The 23,858-nt window shown below is 37.2% G+C and overlaps 2 protein-coding genes across 7 annotated transcripts in view; both read left to right on the top strand.

The window, feature by feature from the left end:
* TOR1AIP1 (torsin 1A interacting protein 1) overlaps positions 1-22,040 on the top strand; it is a 38,771-nt gene extending 16,731 nt beyond the window's left edge. For 4 of the 6 annotated variants that reach the window (XM_063651704.1, XM_054454224.2, XM_054454151.2 and 1 more), the window contains 8 exons: positions 3,124-3,165; positions 4,297-4,380; positions 6,963-7,019; positions 10,806-10,847; positions 11,584-11,652; positions 16,510-16,554; positions 16,916-16,972; positions 20,380-22,040. In XM_063651704.1, coding sequence (XP_063507774.1) covers positions 3,124-3,165; positions 4,297-4,380; positions 6,963-7,019; positions 10,806-10,847; positions 11,584-11,652; positions 16,510-16,554; positions 16,916-16,972; positions 20,380-21,167 — 1,184 coding nt within the window. In that variant the 3' untranslated portion in view covers positions 21,168-22,040. The remainder of the gene's footprint in view (positions 1-3,123; positions 3,166-4,296; positions 4,381-6,962; positions 7,020-10,805; positions 10,848-11,583; positions 11,653-16,509; positions 16,555-16,915; positions 16,973-20,379) is intronic. The other 2 variants (XM_054454632.2, XM_054454560.2) reach the window with 1 other exon arrangement.
* Positions 3,265-23,858, top strand: part of QSOX1 (quiescin sulfhydryl oxidase 1) — a 299,134-nt gene continuing 278,540 nt past the window's right edge. Inside the window, exon 1 of the mRNA XM_063651605.1 lies at positions 3,265-3,442. The gene's annotated coding sequence lies outside the window, so the exon portion shown is untranslated. The remainder of the gene's footprint in view (positions 3,443-23,858) is intronic.

Here is a 23,858-nt window from a genome sequence, read left to right as displayed (position 1 = left end):
GGATTATAAAACACAAAATAGTACTTTTTTTGTTTTTAGTGATGGGATCAAGATAACATTGCATAACTAGTTATTCTTGTTTTGAATACTATTGATAAATATTTATTGTTAGGAACATAGAATTCTAAAAAAGGATCTTTAGTCACTAGATTAAATCCAAACGTCAGAAAAGTGTTGAAAAATGGATAGAATCCATGATTTATTAAATACTTCAAATATAATAACATGTTAGAAGTATTAAAATCAAATGGGGAGCTCCCTTATGTAAGCTGGCTAAAAACTAATTATTAAACCATCTCTTCATGCTAATTAGATAACAGATAAGCAGAAAAAAGGAGATTGAATTTTAGGCAACTTGGTATATGGAGAATTGACTATTAAATGAATTGGCTCTAGACAAATTGACCTGGAACTTCAAATGTGTACAGAAATAAAGCATATCTTCAAATGTATACAGATAAAACATACCTATCAAATGAAAAAAGGAGGGATTACTGTATTAGTCATACTACTGTACTGTGTACTGTACTGTACTATTCTGATAGCTCAACAAATGAATGTAAATCTCCAACATATCCTTTCCATTATTATAGATTCTAAAATCGATTCAGCCCTAGTTAAAGAGGTTTTGTCTACCATATAATTTTTAGAGTAACTATGTAAAACATAACACTAAAATATAAATGGGACCTTAGTAAAGCCTACTGTATTACATGAATTACACTTAGAAGTTTGTTGGAACCTCTCATATTAGGAAAAGTTCAGCTGTCAGCCGTTTCTTTAATCAACTGTTCAAAAAATTGGCCAAGTGCAGTGGCTCATACGTGTAATGCCAGCACTTTGGGAGTCTGAGGCAGGCAGATTACTTGAGCTCAAGAGTTCGAGACCAGCTTGGGCAACATGGCAAACAAAACCCTGTCTCTACAAAAAGTGCAAATATTAGCAGGGTGTGGTGACATGTGCATGTAGTCCCAGCTACTCAGGAGGCTGAGGTGGAAGGATGGCTTGAGCCTGGGAGGGAGGGGTTGCAGTGAGCCAAGATCACACCACTGCACTCCAGCCTGGACGACAGAACCAAACCATGTCTCAAAAAAAAATTATTGAGTGTTAATATGTGCTATTATGGACAAGACTGATGAGGTGGTAGGATTGTAATAGACTGGAAGTCAGAAGAGCCTGCGGTCTTCTGGCTTTTTTTATTATTAAATTAGACCTATACCCTTAGACAAGTCACTTGATATCTATGAACCTTACTTACGAAAATCTTCCCTTATGATGAGATGGGAATCAGATGACATTCACGAAGGGTTTTTTGAAAACCAAATAGCATCATGCAAATATTAAGGACTTAGCATTTTAAGATAATAACAAAAATATGATTATTGATTCTTAAGAAAGCATCTTGTATTTGCATGCTATGTGAATAGTTACATAAATGAATAAAGTAAAACTGCTATACAAAAATATGAAGTACTATAATAATTATGCATTTAGATAATAAAACTTCAAAAAGAGAACAATACCTTTTTGTAGGAATGGAAATATTAATTAAAAATTTTTGGCCAGCTGTGGAGCTCATGCCTGTATTACAATCTCAGCACTGTAAGAGACCAAAGTGCTGGGATTACAGGCTAGGAGATGGGAGGATTGCTTGAGGCCAGGAGTTTGAGACCAGCCTGGTCATGATGTAAAACCCCATTTCTTGTTTTAAATTAAAATCTTAAAAAAAATTTTTTTTGTTTGACTTTCCTTTTTCTCCCTCAAACAAGAGAAAAAGAAAGGACAGTGTTCCTAAGAAACCTAGAGCAAAATAGTACCTAATACGCCAGAGTCTGGCTCTTTAAGAGTAACATGGTGTTATCAGCAGTTTTCTCTGGGTTAGTTTTTTTTTTAAATAAAAAAATGTTGGCAAATATATTTCAGATACTGATTTGCACTTGCCACTGTCAAGAGGAAGTATTTTCAGTGGAACTCAAAGCTTGACTAGTATTATACTAATCTAATTAAGTGGATTTAAAAGAAATATTTTCAAATTCACCATATAATGTGTTAGCAGTTGCTTTCTATAATACTATTGTCCCTTTTAATAAGCAAATTGAGGTTAAAATCAGTAGAGATAAAAGCTGAAATTTTCTCAGCTTTGTTGAAGAAGTCTAAATCATGCTACTTCTGTACATATGATCCTTCAGTGATATTTTAACCCAATTGTGAAATACCTGCATTTGGGTACATCTCAGTATTTTTTTTTTTTTGAGTTTCAGAATAGCCCATGTAAAAATACTATGTTCCAAGTTTATTTGATGTGTTTTGCTTATTTATTTTTGTTCAAATTCTCTTTTGCACTGGAAAACAGTGACATACATGGACCCGCCGGAACTAGAAGTTTCTTTACCTTTCTTCCTCTTTGGATACACCAGTGCCCTAAAGAACTGGGTCATCAGTCCAGTTAGTGTAGTTGGTTTTTAAAGGGAGTATAGGGGATTTGGCAAATAAGAGAATGAGAATATAGCAAACCTATACACACTAGAATTTAATGTAGTAGAATTTAATGTCAATGTAGAATTTAATGTTTTTTTTTTGCATACAAAGGTTACATTTTAGAGTAAAAATAGACCTGTGACTGAAGGAAAATTAAACACTTCATTTCCTTTTTTTGTTTGAGACAGAGTCTTGCTCTGTCGCCCAGGCTGGTGTACAGTGGTGCGATCTCGGCTCACTGCAACCTCTGCTTCCCAGGTTCAAACTATTCTCCTGCCTCAGCCTCCCGAGTAGCTGGGATTACAGGCACGCACCACCACTCCTGGCTGATTTTTGTGTTTTTAGTAGAGACAGGGTTTCACCATGTTGACCAGGCTGGTCTCAAACTCCTGACCTCAAGTGATCCACCCACCTCGGCTTCCCAAAGTGCCGGGATTATAGGCGTGAGCCACTGCACCCAGCCAATTCTTAGTGATTTAACAGAAAAAGAATTTATTTAATGTGTCCTTATGTTCATTTTCCTAAACGAGATGCTCTTTTATTTATTCCTAAGCTTTAACTTTTTTTCCTAAGCTTTTGTTTATTCCTAAGCTTTAACTTTTGATGTTATATGTTTAATATTTGATGTATGCTTTTTTCTTCTAGAAGCCACCAGTGTCCAACAGAAGGTCAATTTCTCTGAAGAAGGTATTTTACTTGTAAATATCATACAATATATACTTTAAGTCTTTTTCTTTACATTAGAATCCATTCTGATAGATATTTAAGAAGTGGGAACAGAGCCGGGGACTGTGGCACATGCCTGTAGTCTCAGCTACTCGGGAGGCTGAGGCAGGAGGATCACTTGAGTCCAGGAGTTCTGGGCTGTCTGTAGTGCACTACGCCGATCAGGCGCCTGCACTAAATTTGGCTTCAATATGGTGACCTCCCGGGAGCGGGGGATCACCATGTTGCCTAAAGAGGGGTGAATCCATTCAGTTCAGAAACGGACCAGGTCAAAACTCCCGTGCTGATCAGTAGTGGGATTGCACCTGTGAATAGCCACTGCACTCCAGCCTGGGCAACCTAGTGAGAGCCCATCTCTTAAAAAAAAAACAAAAAGAAGTTAGAACAGAAAATAATGTATTTTTCTTCAAGAAAAAAAATTCATGCTTATCTGAACTGTTAACTGGGCAGAAATGATAGGAGAGATAGAATGAGGGATGACAGCCTTACATTTTAAGCATCTTTTGTCTATTTGGGTTCATTTTAAGCAAAGATAATATTTTCTATTATGGTATTAAAATAATCAGTTTTCCAAATTCTCATAACCAGTTTATGTTTGAAAAGTACAGGAGTAAAATTTAGTTTTTGTTGAAGCTCAGCATAATCTGAGGGTGGTCACCTGCATAATAGAATGTTTGTGTGCAGGTGTGTTTACACTACCCCTCCACCACCAACACACACACACAAACACACATCTGAATTTAACTACACACTAATTATATGTAGTTTTCCTCCCCATAAACTTTTTCCACTGTTTAACGCTCATCTGTTCATTTTTGGCACTACATTAAAGCCTTATAGTTTTTTAGATATTACTCTGAATATTTGTTTAGGAAAGTATTGTGTGCCCCAGAGAACACAAATTGAGCTAAATTTTAGTTCCTTTGGAACTTTGGGATTCAAAATAATAAGCATGATAAACAAACAGCAGATCTATATCTGATAACTTAAAAGCCTTCTTTTAATGTTAAATTATTTGCTTGGTTTTTTTAAATTCAGATCTTTTGAGCATTAAAATAAGACTATATTAGTATATTGTTTACTTCTCTTTAGGAGAAACTGAAGATGATCAAGACAGCTCTCACAGCAGTGTCACTACTGTTAAGTCCAGATCCAGGGATTCTGATGAATCTGGAGGTAATGTTGCTTTATATACATATGACTCTTCTCATAGAACTATCTTTGGTATTCCACGAATTTGCTTTTTAAAAAAAACTTTCAAATTTTTATTAATACTTTATAAAAAGTCGTGAATTTTTCTTTTAATATTTATTAAAATTACTGATTTCGTGTGTACATCCGATTAATACTATGTCATAATATCTAAACACTTTTAGCTTTTTTTGATATTTGTGGAAAATAAGATATTTTTGTGCTCAAAAGAAGAGTTATTTGTTGTTTTTGAATTTTATAGAGAAACTAATCACATTGCCATTGGGACTGACAACACTATCTGGAGTGTTACTTTCAGGAAGTTTTCATTTAATTAGATAACTACCTTTATCTCTGGATTTTCAAATTCAAACCAAGTTATTAATTAACAAGTTCTGATTGTTTATGTGAATTTAAGTTTATTCAATGAAAGAGTTGACCAAAGAGAGAAAAATACCAGTTTGAGGCTTAAGATAATGTTGAACAAGACCCCCCCCCCAAAAAAGATAATGCTAAACAAATTTGTAAACTCTGTAAATAATGAGTAATTTTATACTTTAGTCCTGCACTTTCCGCTCACCACCTCCTTAAAATATCTGTAATTCCGATTCTTTTTTTTTTTTTTTTTTTTGAGGCGGAGTCTCACTCTGTCACCCATGCTGGAGTGCAGTGCCGCAATGTCGGCTTACTGCAGCCTCTGCCTCCTGGGTTCAGGTGATTCTCCTGCCTCAGCCCCCCAAGCAGGTGGGATTACAGGTGCGCACCACATCTGGCTAATTTTTGCATTTTTAGTAGAGATGAGATTTCACCATGTTGGCCAGGCTGGTCTTAAACTCCTGACCTCAGGTAATCCACCTTCCTCTGCCTCCCAAAGTGCTGGGATTACAGGCCTGAGCCACCAAGCCCGACCTGTAATTCCTATTCTTTACTTCATCATTTCACTTTAAAAATAAGTACATAAGCTGGTTTGGCTTTTGTTTTTATTTTTTTGAGACAGGATCTCACTCTGTCACCCAGGTTTGAGTGCAGTGATGCGATCATGGCTCACTGCAGCCTCGACTTCCAGGCTTAAGCAATTCTCCTGCCTCAGCCTCCCAAAGTGCTGAGATTATAGGTGTGGGCGACCGTGCCTGGCATTATACGCAGGTTGCTGGGCATTTGGTATTCTGTGTATTTCCCACCCTACTCATTTTTCCTATGTATTCTTGATATAGAAATGGAGATTTGTAACATGCTAGTAGTGTCTAGCTAGAATTCCTAGGTTCCATTCCTTCACTTTTTAGCTGTTTGCCCTTAGAGAGTTATTTAACTTCTGTGTTCCTCAGTCTTGTCATCTGGATTGTTGTGAGGGTTAAATTAATTCATATATGCAAAGCACTTACCTGGCACATAGTAAACACTCACTAAGTGCTGTTATTAGTGTTCATACATATTACATGAAGCTCTAAAAATTAGAGATTAATTAAGCCATTTATATAGCCAATAGTTTGCTGCCATTGCTACCAGCATAACTATTTGGAAGTACATAAACCCCAGGTCCTGTGATCGCGCGATCGCAATTCAGCCTGGGCAACAGAGCGAGACTCCGTCTCAAAAAAAAAAATATATGGCCACTTCACCTTTTTGTATCAATGTGTCTGTTTCCAAAACAGCAACCTGATCACTTTTAAACTAATTTAGTTATAAATTCTGCTTTTATATGGGAAAAAATGTTTTTAAGAAGAGTAGACTGAAAGCAAGGCATTGTGATAGGTACCTATAGTCCCAGATACTGAGGAGGCTGAGGCAGGAGGATCCCTTCAGTTCAAGACCAGCCTGGGCAATAACGTGAGACTCCATCTCTTAAAAAAAAAAAAAAAAAAAGAAGAAGAAAGAAAGAAAGAAAAAGAGCATACAAAAATATTGCCCACTTGGAATAAAAATTTAAAGCAAAAATGGATATTAATGATTTCAATATGATCCACTGTTGTAAACTTTGAAAATTTTCCGTAACTCAAAGGTTTTATTATGTCATTACCTTTGGGCATGTTCTGTATCATAACAATTTTTTAAGTGGTTATTAGCTAATATTTTAGATGTGACATGACTCTTTAGAAACTTTTTTAACCTTTTTTTTTTTTTTTTTTGAGACAGAGTCTCACTCTCTTGTTCAGGCTGGAGTACAGTGGTGCGACCTCGGCTCTCTGCACCTCTGCCTCCCTGGTTCAAGCAGTTCTCCTGCCCTAAGGCCTCCCGAGTAGCTTGGATTACAGGCACGCGCCACCACGCTCAGATAATTTTTGTATTTTTAGTGGAGACGGGGTTTCACCACGTTGGCCAGGATGGTCTCAAACTCCTGACCTCAGGTGATCCGCTTGCCTCATCCTCCCAATGTGCTGGGATTATAGGCAAGAGCCACTGCACCCAGCCTAGAAACTTTTTAAAATAAATTATGCATCCATGTTTTTAACCACCTGGGAGTTATCTGAATATTTTTGCTCTTTTTATTAATTTCTCACTGTTGTCTTATAAAATGTGCAGTTTAAAAGTTGAATATTATTTATAGTGTACTGGTTTTTATTTTTTAGATAAAACCACCAGATCATCTAGTCAATATATAGAATCATTTTGGCAGTCATCACAAAGTAAGTAAAGCTGTGTTTACAGGTCTTCCTGTGAGCTTGGTCAAATGCTGTTCCTGTTTTTGAAGATCCTCTTTTGAAATTTAATGTAAATATTGAACAAGAGGAATAATGAATGCTAAAAAAAAAACTTATCTGATATCTCTCTACCACTTGACCTTGCTTATTGAGTTATTACTCTCTATATCCAAACCTGAATTTGAACTTAGAAAACAAACAAAAAACTACTACTTCCTGTGATTTGTTGAATGTCTTTGCTAGCAGTATAAATGGGTTGATTGCTTTTATTTTAACAGACTAATGTAGTAGTTTGAGCCTATGTATATGCACTTATTCTAATAAGGACATAAAATTTTATATTAGTACAATTTCAACTCTGTTGTAAAAGTTTGGAAGGATGAATAAATAAGTGATAAAGCACATGTAATAAAAAGTTAATGGCAAGCTTGGTAATGGGTATATAAATATTCATTTCAGTCTTACAACTGAAAATTTTTGTGATCAAATATTGAGAAAATATAACAAAAAAAGATTGGAAAGTAATATACCAAAATGCTAATAATGATTTGCTTAAGAATCATTGGTGACATTTTTTTAACTTTATTATTTTCTTTTCTTTTTTCTTTTTTTGAGACAGGTTCTCGCTCTGTTGCTCAGGCAAGTGTAGTGGTGCGATCATGGTTCACTGCAGCCTGGAACTCCTCGGCTCAAGGGATCCTCCTGCCTCAGTTTCCTGAGTAGCTAAGACTAGAGGCACGTGCTACCATGCCCAGCTAATTTTTAAATTTTTTGTAGAGACAGAGTCTCACTATCTTGCTCAGGCTGTTCTCAAACTTTTGGGCGCAAGCATTCCTCCCACATCAGCCTCCTAAAATGCTGGGATTGCAGATGTGAACCATTGCACCCAGCCACCTTTATTATTTTGTTACTACCGTTTTTTTCTTTTGACATTTTTAAATCAAGTCTCCCAAAATCTGAGTTAATTATTAATCAACCAAAAATACCTTTGTATGTAAAAATCTTCAAGAACTTTTTTTTTTCTTCCACATTACTTTCTTTTCTTAAGAAAAAACTTTTGGAAGGCCAGGCATGGTGGCTCACACCTGTAATCCCAGCACTTTGGGAGGCCAAGGTGGGCGGATCACTAGGTCAAGAGACTGAGACCATCCTGGCCAACATGGTGAAACCCCATCTCTACTAAAAATATAAAAATTAGCTGGGCGTGGTGGCGCGTGCCTGTAGTCCCAGCTACTCGGGAGGCTGAGGCAGAAGAATGGCGTGAACCTGGGGGTGCGGTGCAGAGCTTGCCGTGAGCCGAGATCGTGTCACTGCACTCCAGCCTGGGCAACAGAGTGAGACTCCATCTCAAGAAAAAAGAAAAAAAGAAAAAGCCTTTGGAAATCTGTTTTATAATCATTGTATTTATAGAATTCAATTTTATATTTTTTATTTTAATTTTTAGTAGGTTCTGGGTTTGTGACTATAAAATGAGACATAAAATGAATTAGCTGCTGGAAAAAAAATCAGTTGTGGAAAATTACTCTTGGAATTATTTTATGTATTTGCCCTATTTTACTCCAAATCTTTGATCTTTGGAAACTCTTCAATGTATCTACCTGTATAAATGATATTATACCCATGCAGTGAGATACTATTTAGGCCGGGGGCGGTGGCTCACACCTGTAATCCCAGCACTGTGGGAGGCCAAGGCAGGTGGATCACTTGAGGCCAGGAGTTCGAGACCAGTCTGGCCAACATGGTGAAGGCCAGGAGTTTGAGACCAGCCTGGCCAACATGGTGAAACCCCGTCTCTGCTAAAAATGCAAAAATTAACCAGACGTGGTGGTAGGTGCCTGTAATCCCAGCTGCTTGTGAGGCTGAGGCAGGAGAATCACTTGAACCCAATAGGCAATGGCTGCAGTGAACTGGGATTGCACCACTGCACTCCAGCCTGGGTGACAGGGCAAGACTCCATCTCAAAAAAAAAAGAGATACTATTTAGAAATGAAAAATGAGTTAGTTCATTGTATCCTAATGAAAAAGTGATCAAGATATATTTCATTGATTTTAAGATACTATTGATTTTATGTATTAATGAGAAAGAAAAACCATCCAGTTAAACTATGCCATACCATTAATCAAAAGATCAAGGGGCATTTTTTAAAAAGTATGTCTTAGAATTTGATGAAAGTATTAAAATGTATGTGTCCACTTTTTTAAAAGTATATTTTTAGTATAGGCTGAAAACAAAGCTGAGAGAATATCTGTCTTATTTACCATAATATTTCTGCGTTCGATGTTTTGCACACAATAGATACTTAACAGATAGATATTCATGAATTTTTAAATTATGCATTTCTAGAATGGCCCCTTTTTTTAAACAGCTAGCACATGTTTGTATTCAGAAAAAGTTGAAAATAAATAAATGTAAATCGATACTTGTATTTATCATCAAAGAGTAACTCATTTCCTCAGGGCAGATTTGAAAATTTACCTTGTTATAATTGTAATGTCATTTTTTAGTCATCTCATTGTGTCATTTTACAGTTATCCTTAAATACCGCCTCTAAACCTGAAGTAGCATGTTTTACTTCATAGCTACTTTGCAATGTCCATAAATCTGCATAGATAGTACATACCATTTCTCTATAGTATGGTATGTGATATATGATATGGACTGCCTGGATTTGTATCTCGGCCCAACTACTTTTAGATATATAATTTTGGAAAAATTACCAATTTTGGTTTTCCTTTTTTTTTTTTTTTTTTTGAGATAGAGTCTCGCTCTGTCGCCCAGGCTGGAATGCAGTGGTGTGATCTCAGCTCACTGCAAGCTCCGCCTCCCAGGTTCATGCCCTTCTCCTGCCTCAGCCTCCCGAGTAGCTGGGACTACAGGTGCCCACCACCACGCCTGGCTAATTTTTTATATATTTAGTAGAGACGGGGTTTCACCGTGTTAGTCAGGATGGTCTCAATCTCCTGACCTCATGATCTGCCTGCCTCGGCCTCCCAAAGTGCTAGGATTACAGGCATGAGCCACCGCATCCAGCTGGTTTTCCCTTATTTATAAAATAGGAACAATAATAGCATCTACCACATAAGAATTAAGCAAAATTGGCTGGGCATGGTGGCTCATGCCTGTGATCCCAGCACTTTGGAAGGGCGAGGCAGGCAGAGCATTTGAGGTCAGGAGTTTGAGACCAGCCTGGCCAACACGGTGAAACCCTGGTCAGGAGTTTGAGACCAGCCTGGCCAACATGGTGAAACCCTGCCTCTACTAAAAAGACAAAAAATTTAGTCAGGCATGGTGGTGCACACCTGTAATCCCAAGTACTTGGGAGGCTGAGGCAGGAGAATATCTTGAACCTGGGAAGCAGAGGTTGCAGTGAGCTGAGATTGTGCCACTGCATTCCAGCCTGGGTGACAGTCAGACCCTGTCTCAAAAAAAAGAAACAAAATTATACTTTATATATACAACTATATGTAGTTGTTATTTTGATGGTACTGATCCTAAAACTGACTCCTTGTTGTTGCCCAATTCCTAAACATTTTGAAGTTTAGAAATGAGGGGGAAAGAAATACACACACACTTTTTATATATATATATATAGTATATGTATGTTTTTTATATATATATACTTCATATACTTATATGCTTGGAATTGATGAGAGAATGTTTTTTGTTTGTTGTTTTTAGTATCCACGGTAAACAAGCAAAATGTCTGTGCAACATCTTTTTTGTTGTTATTTTCAAGTATTCTATGACCTTATCCCTGTTTTCTGTTTCAGGTCAAAACTTCACAGCTCATGATAAGCAACCTTCAGTGCTGAGTAAGTAGTTGGTTGTCTGCTCTTTTTTCAGTCAGTCAATTCTTTTCTTTTTTTTTTTTTTTTTTGAGATGATGTCTCACTCTGTCGTCCAGGTTGGAGTGCCATCTGGGCTCATTGCAAGCTCCGCCTCTTGGGTTCACGCCATTCTTCTGCCTCAGCCTCCCAAGTAGCTGGGACTACAGGCGCCCGCCACCACCCCCGGCTAATTTTTTTGTATTTTTAGTAGAGATGGTGTTTCACCGTGTTAGTCAGGATAGTCTCAATCTCCTGACCTCATGATCCACCTGCCTCGGCCTCCCAAAGTGCTGGAATTACAGGTGTGAGCCACCGTGCCCAGCCTCAATCAATCAATTCTAACCTTGCCTTATTCTCCCAACAAAAGTTGTAATAAGATTTTAAGTCATTTTACCCCTCTTTACCTTTTTAATTCACCACGGATTGGTACTACCTGTAATAATTACTCTGTGATATGGAAATGTGTTCAGGGCTATTTTACCACAAGTAATTTGTATTATGTGATAATATATTTATTTGCTACCTGCTTTGCTGTAGGAAGTAGTTCATCCTCACTGATATGATCCTTTGAAATTATCTTTTACTTATAAAACTATCGCTTTTATTGTTTTCTTCCCCTAGTTTATTTTGTCTTTCTGATAGATTAATTTTATAACACTGGAATATGGTATGAACTTTCAAAGTATGGGAAATTATCTTTTGATATATGTATTTGCTTCAGGCTCAGGATATCAAAAAACTCCCCAGGAATGGGCCCCACAAACTGCAAGAATGAGGACCAGGATGCAAAGTAAGTAGATAAATCTCTGTTATTGAAATAATCTTAAGTGTATTTGCTGTGTTTTTCTTGACAAAAATATTTAGTTCTTCAGATAAACATTTAGGTTGTTTGTGATTTCACTAATAAAGTACAGCTATGATTACTAGTTTAGTAATTTCTTGGACTGGCAGCACATGGGCTGGGTGTAGAATGTAAATAGTGGCGTGAGAAAACCAGAGATTGGCCAGGTGCGGTGGCTCACGCCTGTAATCCCAGCACTTTGGGAGGCCGAGGCGGGTGGATCCCGAGGTCAGGAGATCGAGACCATCCTGGCTAATACGGTGAAACCCCGTCTCTACTAAAAATACAAAAAAAAAAAAAAAAAATTAGCTGGGCGTGGCGGCGGGAGGCTACTCAGAAGGCTGAGGCAGGAGAATGGCGTGAACCCAGGAGGCGGAGCTTGCAGTGAGCGGAGATTGCGCCACTGCACTCCAGCCTGGGTGACAGAGCGAGACTCCATCTGAAAAAAAAAAACAAAAAAAAACCAGAGATTGATGGATTTTAACAAGCTGTCAGTTCTAGCAGCAATACAGTCTGTATACAATAATGAAATTCTACTCTTTTGACAATACTTATTTTTTGCTTTTAGCAGATTTTGGAACAGCTTTGTATACTCATAATTTTACATAATAAAGGCTGAAATGCACAAGTTATATTTTCATGTTTAGGGTTTTTTTCCTGTTTTTTTGTTTTGTTTTGTTTTGTTTTGTTTTGTTTTGTTTTTGAGATGGAGTCTCGCTGTGTTGCCCAGGCTGGAGTACAGTGGCACAATCTCGGTTCACTGCAACCTCTGCCTCCCGGGTTCAAGCAATTCTCCTGCCTCAGCCTCCCAAGTAGCTAGGACTAAAGGCGTGCACCACCACACCCAGCTAATTTTTGTATTTTTACACGCCTGGCTAATTTTTGTATTTTTAGTAGAGACAGGGTTTCACCATATTGGTCAGGCTGGTCTTGAACTCCTGACCTCATGATCCGCCTGCCTTGGCCTCCCTGAGTGCTGGGATTACAGGCTTGAGCCACCGCGCCCAGCCTTTCTGGGTTTTTGGAGGTGTTTTGTTTTGGGTTTTTTTTGAGATGGAGTCTCCCTCTGTCGCCCAGGTTGGAGTGCGGTGGCACAATCTCAGCTCACTGCAGCCTCCGCCTCCTACATTCAGGTCTTTCTTGTGCCTTAGCCTCCTAAGTAGCTGGGACTTGCATGCATGCGCCACCATGCCCAGCTAATATTTGTACTTTTAGTAGAGACAGGGTTTCGCCATGTTGGCCAGGTTGGTCTTGAACTGCTGACCTCAAGTGATCCGCCTGCTTCAGCCTCCCAAAGTGTTGGGATTACAGGCATGAGCTACCACACCCAGCCTCAGGTTTAGGTTTTGGATGGATTAAATGTCACAGAATTTAAGGAATACTATAAATCGATGTGATAAAACCATCATACTTTGAACTCACTTTCTATAATTTCTATGGAAATGCGTCCACATTAAATCTCAACCATATTTTTTTAAAGTCCATGCATATTCTCTGCCTTAAGTGACCTTTAACCTCCCTACTTTACTCATCTAACCACAATAGGTCTTGAGGTCGTCAGGTATTCTCTTACTTTTATTTAGGTAATGTAAAAATCCACATCTTATATCTCTTGCTCATGGGATGATTAACTCTAATTGGACCAGATGACATGTGTGGCTCTGCTTTTCCATCAGTAAAGTAGGAGTGCTCATAATTCATTTTTTCTCAGCAGTGACGTTTTTAGCCCACATATAAGTGAGTTCTTCAGCAGTCTAGAACCGAAATAACTTTTTGCCGTTGTCTTATTGTTGGTTGTCATTTCTTATTGCTGTGATTATGTGCCTGCTATTAGAAAACCATTTCCTCTTATAATTTGCTCTTCCTGACCTATTATAGTTAGGAAACCAAACGTTAATTATTCAGCTTATTAGAATTATGTTTATAACCAGAATCAAACATTAAAATTAAATTTGAAGACCTAAGAGATACTCTTGGATGTAAAAATGCATGAGTTTTAGTGTATATAATGTGAAAAGCTCAGAGGCATCTTGTGTCATTTCTTAGTTCTTAACTATACATTCTGAGTAATTAATATCAGATAAATGACTTCCAGATAAGTGAAGTTAGTACATACTTATCAGAAAATCCTTGCATAATTTTTTCCTCTAATAAGACACTGTAATACAGAAGGAAAAATAATTATATTGAACATCTAATAGAAATGCAGAAATAGATCTTTTTAGTTGCTAAATTGATAGCTGATTTTTAGTATTTTATGTGTTTGCATTTCTTTGTCTTGTTACTATATTTATTATGGCTTACAGAATTATACATTGGTTGCTAACCACCTACCATATATAGATACCACATTGAGCTTTCAGAGTTATGTAACAGTAACATACCAGAAGTGTGCATGTAATAGGATCTTTTAGACTTTCAACCACATGAGGACTTTAAGATAGAACGATGAGCAAGAAGAAAATATTTTCAATGGAAGTGGAAGACTACAGTGATTTTTCAAACACTGTTATATAATAGATTCCTCTTCAAGACTATTAAAAAAATGTTTTCCTAGCATTCCACATTTTATCTCTCATTCTTTAACTATATATTTCTGCCTGCTTTGGTGAGGAAAAAAAGTCATTTTTAGACCTGAGTGTTCAAGAACCTTAGGCTATAGATTCTACCCCATGGAACATTGTCACCCGATGTTAGCAACAGTTTCCTGTAGACAGGTCCCAGTTCAGGCTTCTGCCTGCATCCAAACCTTTTAGGAAAGATGGAACCACTGTCTTTACTTTTTCCTGTTTGCCAGGTGATAAAACAATGATTATAGAGAAGAATATATGTGCATGGAGAGGTCAGAGAATTAATATAAATGTTTTGGAACCTGTCTCAGAAATTTAGATAGAGAAAAGAAGACAATTTGGAGTTAAAGCTCTTGAGCTCCAGTCCTAGCTCTTCCACTTACTAATTGAGTAATCTTGGTAAAATCACTTAACCTTTGTGAACCTCAATTTTCTTGCCTTTAGAGACAATAGTGCCTATAACTAGATTATTGTAATGAGCTTATATGTGTAAACACAATTTTTTAAAGTCTAAAATCTCATAATTATCAGGGCTTATTTATTGTTAATATTTTCTGTAGAATTAATAGCAACTATGGAGGATTTGTGCCCTCTACTCTTGATGGTTATAGAGTGATTGATTATCGCCATACTCTTTAGACTAGAAAAGCTTGAGTTTTTTCTTTTTCTTTTTTTTCTTTCTTTTTTTTTTTTTTGAGACAGGGTCTTGCTCTGTTGCCTAGGCTAGAGTGCAGTGGCGTTATCTCAGCTCACTGCAACCTTTGCCTCCTGGGTTCAAGCGATTCTCGTGCCTCAGCTTCCCAAGTAGCTGGTGGCGCACCAATACACCCAGCTAATTTTTGTATTTTAGTAGAGACAGGGTTTCACCATGTTGGCCAGGCTGGTCTCAAACTCCTGACCTCAGGTGATCCACCCACCTCGACCTCCCAAAGTGTTGGGATTACAGGCTTGAGCCACCGCGCCCAGCTGAGTTTTTTCTTTTAAAAAGATGTTTTTTAGAATTGTTGTTAGCATCTCTAGTAATGTTGATAAAAAGGATAGCAGTTACCCTTTGGACAATGTCCTGCCTTGGCAGTATACACCCTGCTGTGTATGTGTTTGTGTTATATGAATTATATAAATATTATATATAGTACATAATTATTATTTAGCTGTCCTTCATCATTAACATCATAGAATTGCACTTCACAGCATTTTTGTATATATTATCTCATTTGATCTTTGCAGCCATGGAGTGAAGTATTCAAAATAAACATTATCTGATGGATTTGGGTTTCATGTGGTTAGGTATTTTTATTGTTATTTTAGTTGTAACTTTGATAACCTAACTTAGAAGCTTCTAAATAATGAAATATCCTAAGCTAAACTAGTAATTGAAAAACAGTATTCCTCTTAGAGTTGCTGTCATTTTGTCTTACTACATCATTATGGAGTTTTTTGTCATATGATCAAAAATAAGGCTATTTCTGAATCTTAGCAGGGCTAATATTATTCCTCCAGTTATTCCAGTGTTTCTCAAATGAAAGTTGTTGATATAACACTAAGAAGATCCACCAGGAAGTTCATTTATATATACAGAAGTTATAAAAGTCCAGGCAAGTGATAGATGGCAATACTGGTAATGTAGGTCATACAAATGAGATAACTCGGCCTCTCCAACTTCTGAAGCCTGTCCTTCCATTTCCTCTCTTAGATTTTAAAACCTGCTGGTATGCTAAGAAAGATGGAAGGGAAAGGGAAAGGTTAGGATCATTTTTAATTTCTTTTCTTGTTTTTAATTTTTTTTTTTTTCTTTTTAGAGATAGGGTCTCACAGTGTTGCCCAGGCTGGCCTTAAACTCCTGTGCTCAAGCTGTCCTTTCACCTCAGCCTCTTGATTTGTCGGAATTACAGGCATGAACCACTGTACCCGGCTTAATTTATTTTCTAAATAAATTTAGATGGAAGTAGAAATTTGACAGAGTTGTGAGAAAATTATTTTTGAGCTCTATTGTTTAACCACAAGCCTAAAACGGAATTACTTTATTACTTGTCTATTAACAGAAATGATGAGAAGTTTTTAAATGTGATTTTAAGATACTACTAGTATTTGAAATGGTCAGAATCCCCAGAGGAAATATTGAATCAGTTTGAGGTAGAAAATAGTGAGGATTCAGATTTTTATATTAAAACACCTTATCCAGACAGCTCAGTAGTCTATAATCCACATTTTGTCCTTATTTTCCCCCTCTTTACAGCATCTTCACCAGGCAAGAGTTCAATATATGGCAGTTTTTCAGATGGTATGTTTCATTTTATTATGGTGTGCTTATTTTCTTTGTCCTTTTTATCCCGGAAGTTTCACCAATCCCATTAGATACTTACGGGTCAAATACTTCCAAACTTTCTCTCAAAACTAATTATTGTGTGCTTTGTACTAGACCCCACCATATGCTGTGAAAAGCTATGAAAGAAATAGGTCATGTGTTTCAAGGAGCTCTCAGTCTAATCGGCACTCAGATATTCTACTTTTTCTTCTGCTTCTGGCTGATCTCTGTCTTCTTTTTTTCCTGGTGGAATTTGTATCTTCTTTGTCTACTAGAAATAAATACTCAAATTATGAAGCATAAGTTGATAGTCTTATTTTATTACTCTCACCATTAGATGACAGCATTCTGAAATCAGAGCTTGGAAACCAGTCACCATCAACCTCCAGCCAACGTAAGTTTGTGTATTCAGTTTTTATTCAATATTTCTGTAAAATTGGTATTCCATAATTGTTTAAAAATGTTTTTTCACAGCAGTATGACTCGATGCTATTTGAAGAATCACATTTTAAGCACTTGAGAGGAAAAAGTATATATTCTACTAGCAGTGAAATTCTTTATAGACAAACTATATGAGACAACATCTGGTATTGCCCTTCACTTAACTGTCCATAAGACCAAAAATAATAGCGAATAATAAGTAAAGCTATTAATACTGTTAACTGAGAAAACCATGCTGAATTGAAAGAAAGGTAGCCAGAGCATGACTTTATGGGATTACAGTGGCTTTCAGAGTCTGCACACCTGTATTTGAACTAGATTGGACCACTTACCTCCTTTACAGCCTTGTGGCAAGTTTCTTTAGTTCTCCAAGTCTTATTATCCTGAAAGAGTACTAAGAAAATAAATTAATGGTCTGAGCGTGGTGGCTCATGCCTGTAATCTCAGCATTTTGAGAGGCCAAGGCAGGCAGATCACGAGATCAAGAGATCGAAACCATCCTGGCCAACATGGTGAAACCCCATCTCTACTAAAAATACAAAAATTAGCTGGACATGGTGGCACACACCTGTTGTCCCAGCTACTCAGGAGGCTGAAGCAGGAGAATCACTTGAACCCAGGAAGCGGAGGTTGCAGTGAGCCGAGATCGTGCCACTGCACTCCAGCCTGGCAACAGAGCGAGACTCTGTCTCAAAAAAAAAAAAAAGAAAGAAAATAGATTAATGATGATTCTCAAATTTTTTGTTCTTGGTACCGCTTTACACTAGTAAAGTTATTAAGAACCTCAAAGAGCTTTTTGTTGAAAATATGGGTTATATCTATCCATATGTACCAAGAAATTAAAGTTGAAACATTTTTTAAAATATGTATTAATTTATTTTAAAATAATTTAGCAAGAAGAGTGACAGATCAGATTGCTTTGCATTTTTTCTAATCTCTTTAATGCCTAGCTTTAAAAAATGGATTTGGATTATCATATATGCTTCTGTATGCAGTCTGTTACAATATATTATTCTTGTTGAAGTATCTACAAAAAATCCAGCTTTTATACAGATATGAAAAATTTTAATAGCCTCTTCAGATAATTGTGGCTATTCTTTTTTGAACTCTCCAAAACTCAACAAGTGGTAGTTTCTTAAATGTTACTTGAAATAGGATGTCTAAAACCATCTTACTGAGCTTTTAGTACTCTATTACATTAAAAGTCATTGGTCTTTCTTATACTTTGAATGGAGTATCGTGCACTGGTCATTTGGAAAACATTGGTTCACTGAGAAATGCAGATTTTCCAAACATTGACACATTAGGAATGTAATAAAAAATATCACATTTGTTAATATCACTGCCAATCTCAAGACTTTAAAAAAGTGTTAAAGGGTGGGGTGCATGGCCCATGCCTGTAATCCCAACATTTTGGGAGGCCTAGGTGGATGGATCACCTGAGGTCAGGAGTTCAAGACCAGCCTGGCCAACATGGCAAAACCCTGTCTCTACTAGAAATACAAAAACATTAGCTGGGTATGGTGGCACACACCTGTAATCCCAGCTACTTAGGAGGCTGAGGCAGGAGAATCACTTGAACCTGAGAGGCAGAGGTTGCAGTGAGCCAAGATCGCACCACTTCATGCCATCCTGGGCCACACAGCGAGACTCCATCTCAGAAAAAAAAAGAAAGTGTTAAAGTACAATATTGGGAGTTGTCAAGCTCATGGTGGCAGATTTAGGATTCTAAAATCCTAATTTTCACTTGAAAGCAAATATCTGCCAAATACACAAGTCTGACTAGTTTGTTACTTGTTCTTTCAAGTAAAAAATAGTATTCCATGAAAAATGTGCTAATTCGCCTTGTAATTCATTTGCACAAAATTATTTTCCTTGAGACAACCATGGTACTGTATGATGCAGCAGAAGTGCTTTGTGCATACTTTCCATTTCTTCAGAAAGAATATTGACATATGTACTCAAGGATTCAGATTTAATAAGATAAATAATTAACTGCTTCATAAAGGACATTCTTAAGTAAAAGAATGTCCCTTTGTTAAACCTTGAATGCATGGCAGTGAAAAATAACAATGACTATACTCGTACAGTTTAGTGCCACTGCCCTGTAACTCATGCTAAGGCATCAGAAGTTTTTCCCACCATTGCTTTTGCGTCATCAGTGCAAATGTCAACACAAGGTGAAAGTCAAATAACATCTTAGTGTTAGAAGAATAGCTTTAACTTCATGGACCCCCCTCCCCCCAAAATAGGGTCTTGAAGTACCCCACAGACCACACCTTGAGAATTGCTGCTCTAAAAGGTCCCTACTAAAATTAATAGCCTGAAACAGTCAATAAGTAAAAGATGTAAAAGTGTTATTGTTACTATCAACGGAATAAATGAAGTAGAATATGAGAAAGTACTTTATAAACCGAAAAGCACTAGATAAATATAAATTAATACTATTATTATTGCCAATAGTAACTAGGGATGAGTCACAAACTAAATTTTACCAGTGTTAACTTGCATACCACAAAAGGCATCGGTGAAATTAATCTAAAGGGACAGCTAGCTATTATAACACGTAGAAGATGTTCATTTATATTGCATCCTTTTCTTTTCTTTTTTTTTTTTTTTTTTGAGATGGAATCTCGCTCTGTCACCCAGGCTGGAGTGCTGGAGTGCAGTGGCGCGATTTCGGCTCACTGCAACCTCCGCCTCCCGTTTTCAAGTGATTCTCCTGCCTCAGCCTCCCAAGTATCTGGGACTACAGGTGTGTGCCACCACACCCAGCTAGTTTTTTGTATTTTCAGTAGAGACGAGGTTTCACAGTCTCAATCTCCTGACCTCGTGATCTTCCCACCTCGGCCTCCCAAAGTGCTGGGATTACAGGCATAAGCCACCACTTCCAGCCTGCATCCTTTTCTTTATCGCTTTATGTACTTCAGAAATATTTCACCTTGAATAATTAGCCATGTGAATGCTGAGTTACTAAATTAAAAAATATTTTATAAATTGTATTTTAATAGTCTATTCTCCCAACTAGTAGCAGTGGAAATAATAGCTTCGCTTTATAAACTGTTATTTTTCTGACTTGTTTATGCCATTTCATATGTTTAAAAACTTTTTTCCTCAAAGACTTATTTTTATATTGAAGAGACATATGCATATTTGTGCACATAATTCAAAGCCTATGCATGTAAGATTTTCTTGAGAATGTGATAAATTATTTTATTAAAAAAATTATCAGCTTTCTTCTTTAAAGTCCTTCCTCTTTTACCTAATGTTTATAAAGATTGATACTGATTTTAAAAGTCACTTGCCCCTGAATCTAAGAAAATGGTATTTATGTCTGTCATTTCTTTTTTTTCTGAGAAGAGGTGACTGGACAACCCCAAAATGCATCTTTTGTCAAGAGGAACTGGTGGTGGCTACTTCCTCTGATAGCTGCTCTTGCCTCTGGGAGTTTTTGGTTCTTTAGTACTCCTGAGGTAGAAACCACTGCTGTTCAAGAGTTCCAGAACCAGATGAATCAACTTAAGAATAAGTACCAAGGTCAAGATGAGAAGCTGTGGAAAAGGAGCCAAACATTCCTGGAAAAACATCTTAATAGCTCCCATCCTCGGTCTCAGCCTGCTATCTTACTGCTCACTGCTGCCCGAGATGCTGAAGAAGCACTTAGGTGTCTGAGTGAACAAATTGCTGATGCCTATTCTTCTTTTCGTAGTGTCCGTGCCATCCGGATTGATGGGACAGATAAAGCTACTCAAGACAGTGATACTGTCAAACTAGAGGTAGACCAAGAACTGAGCAATGGATTTAAGAATGGCCAGAATGCAGCTGTGGTACACCGCTTTGAGTCATTTCCCGCAGGCTCTACTTTGATCTTCTACAAATATTGTGACCATGAAAACGCAGCCTTCAAAGATGTAGCCTTAGTCCTGACTGTCTTATTGGAGGAAGAGACACTTGGAACAAGTCTAGGCCTAAAGGAAGTTGAAGAAAAAGTAAGAGATTTTCTTAAAGTCAAGTTCACCAATTCTAACACACCCAACTCCTACAATCATATGGACCCAGACAAACTGAATGGCCTCTGGAGCCGTATTTCTCACTTAGTTCTGCCTGTGCAACCTGAAAATGCCCTGAAAAGGGGCATCTGCTTATAAGAAGTGAGAGAGAAGAAAAATCATGTCCCAAGTTGTGAGAATTGTTCACACTTTCTAACCAGAGACAGAATTCAGAGCTCTTTTTGAAAGAACTAGTTTCTTTTTAAAGGAAGTTAAGTTCTTACATAAACATGGAACATATAAATCATTCATTCAACCTATCTGTGATATGAGAGAATCATTTCAGTTTCCATTGAGAGCTGTGTTAAAGGTATCTTAGGAGTGCAGATTATATGCAGTTCCTTAGAGAATCTGTTTTGATTCTGGGCTGAGTTATTACAGTTATGGTATGACCAGTGAGAGGGATTTGTCTCCTTTCTTATGAACCTTCCTGATTTTTTAACTTAGATTTCTCACTAAGTTTCCTGAGTTATTAGTAAGATTGCTCCCTAAATGTAACCATGGATTTTCCCATTATGTTCCCTTTTATACCATTTAGGTGTGAGTTCCTTAGCTTCTGCCTATAGGAACGTAAGTAATGAAAGGTCATCTAGGTGTGTGTTTGGAATTTTTTTCTTTTGTTTTTTGGAAGATGGAAAGAACAAGGCAAGGAAGGAGAAATTAATGGGGAAGCTGAAGGAAGGAAATGTTACAGTAATCCACTGAGATGTAGTTTAGTCAAACATAGTTATATGAACTGTTAATCTTGGTGGATTCTGTTGGGATTTGTTTTTTACATCTCCTTTTTCCTTCCTTGAAGAAAAATTCTTGGCCCTCCCAAGGATTCTTCATGTATATTGCAAAATTTAATATATTTGTTCACTTGAGTCTTAAGAGTAGGTCAGGCCAAGGCAGGTGGATCACCTGAGGTCAGAAGTTCAAGACCAGCCTGGCCAACATGGTGAAACCCCGTCTCTACTAAAAATACAAAAATTAGCCGGGCGTGGTGGCGCATGCCTGTAATCCCAGCTACTTGGGAGGCTGAGGCAGGAGAATCGCTTGAACCCAGGAGGTGGAGGTTGCAATAAGCCGAGACCATGCTTATTGCCCTCCAGCCTGGGCAACAAAAATGAAACTCTGTCTCAAAAAAAAAAAAAAAAAAGAGTAGGTCAATTCGTAACAGTTTATTTTGGACACATCCTGAAGCTTTTGTTTTGAATTAAGAAATGAGTTTCAGGAATTGACAAGCCATTTGTTAACCAGCTGTCCTGGGCTATTGAAGAAGATTTCATTTTCCGCACATCCACTTGTTGCAGTCCAAGTCCTCTAGTACAACGCCATAGCAAATATAAAGATTTACTATGCACGTGATACATTTTATGGAGTGCCTCAAGCCAAGATAGTGAACTTATATGAAGGGTGTGAAATGTATTTCTTTACTACTATAGTAGTTTAGTTATAACTTTGCATCTATAATTGAGCTTTCTCATCTGCCAAATGCTATGGTTTTCTTAAAATGTTACAATTCTAGATCTATCCACCTTGTTTTTTTATTGTCTACAAACCATTAAATGTAAATATTATTTTTAGAGAGAGTCAGTCATTGGCTTTGTCATTTACCCTTTGAGAGTTCCACAAGTGGTAGTAGAGTGGTCTAACGTCTTTCCTCTAGTACTACCAGTATTCATAAATGTATACCCCTTACTGTAATTTGTTCCTCTTAGAAGTCAGATCATCTGATTTATAGAGGATTATGAAAACCAGAGTTTTTGAAAAGGCTTATTTTATACATACATATTATATAGAGAAACAAATGTTTTTATTAAATGTTTCATTGACCCAAGTAATTTAAAAGTAATATGTTACCTATGTCTTTCAAGAAAAATAATTATAGCAGCTGATCTGTAAATGACTTTAAAAGCTATTTTAGTAATTTAAATAAATTTACTTTCCTGGTTTGTACTCTCTATGTGTTATAAACTTAATGATTTATCATCTTTAAAAAAAGAAATCCAAGTATTTTCCTTGAACAATTTTAGCAACTCTGGCTAGGAGAAACAAAAAACCAAAGAACTGGAGCCATTTGCAAGTACATTGGTTAGAAGTGGAATAGCCATAACTTTCCATTTTATCTCGGCACTTAGGGTTTTTAAAAATACAGTTAAGTTAGGTATTCCTGACTTGGCAAAAGAATCTCCACAGCAGCTTTTCTTTTTTTTTTTTAAGTAGACATGGGATCTCGCTATATTGCCCAGGCTGTTTTTGAACTCTTGGCCTCAAGCAGTCCTCCTGCCTAAGCCTCCTAAGTAGCTGGGATTACAGGCATAAGTCACTACACCTGGCTTCTTAACCTTTTCTTTATCACCTCCCTGAAGAACTTTTTTAGATTTTTTCCTAGTCACCCCTTCCCCATGATATTTCAACACCAGATATATACTATGTATCTGTTTATGGACTGTAAATGTTTTTTGCTTTATACAAAATAGAATTTTTTTTTGTCCCCAATGAACCAATTTTCACCCCCATTGAGAATGCATGCTCAAGAGCATCCACGTTTTAGATAATTGCTGCCTAAAACGTTCTATTTGCTATTCATGTTATTGTGATCCTTTTAGAAGGGAAAATTTATTTTTTATTTATTTATTTATTTATTTTTTTTTTTTTGAGACAATCTCACTCTTGCCCAGGCTGGAGTGCAGTGGCGCAATCTCGGCTCACTGCAACCTCCGCCTCCCATGTTCGAGCAATTCTCTTGCCTCAGCCTCCCGAGTAGCTGGGATTACAGGTTCACGCCACCATGCCCGGCTAATT

This window comes from Pongo pygmaeus, chromosome 1 (genome assembly GCF_028885625.2).
Source record: "Pongo pygmaeus isolate AG05252 chromosome 1, NHGRI_mPonPyg2-v2.0_pri, whole genome shotgun sequence".
Lineage (NCBI taxonomy): Eukaryota > Metazoa > Chordata > Mammalia > Primates > Hominidae > Pongo > Pongo pygmaeus.
The sequence above is the reverse complement of the archived record's forward strand: the minus strand, read 5'-3'. Positions and strand labels throughout refer to the sequence as shown.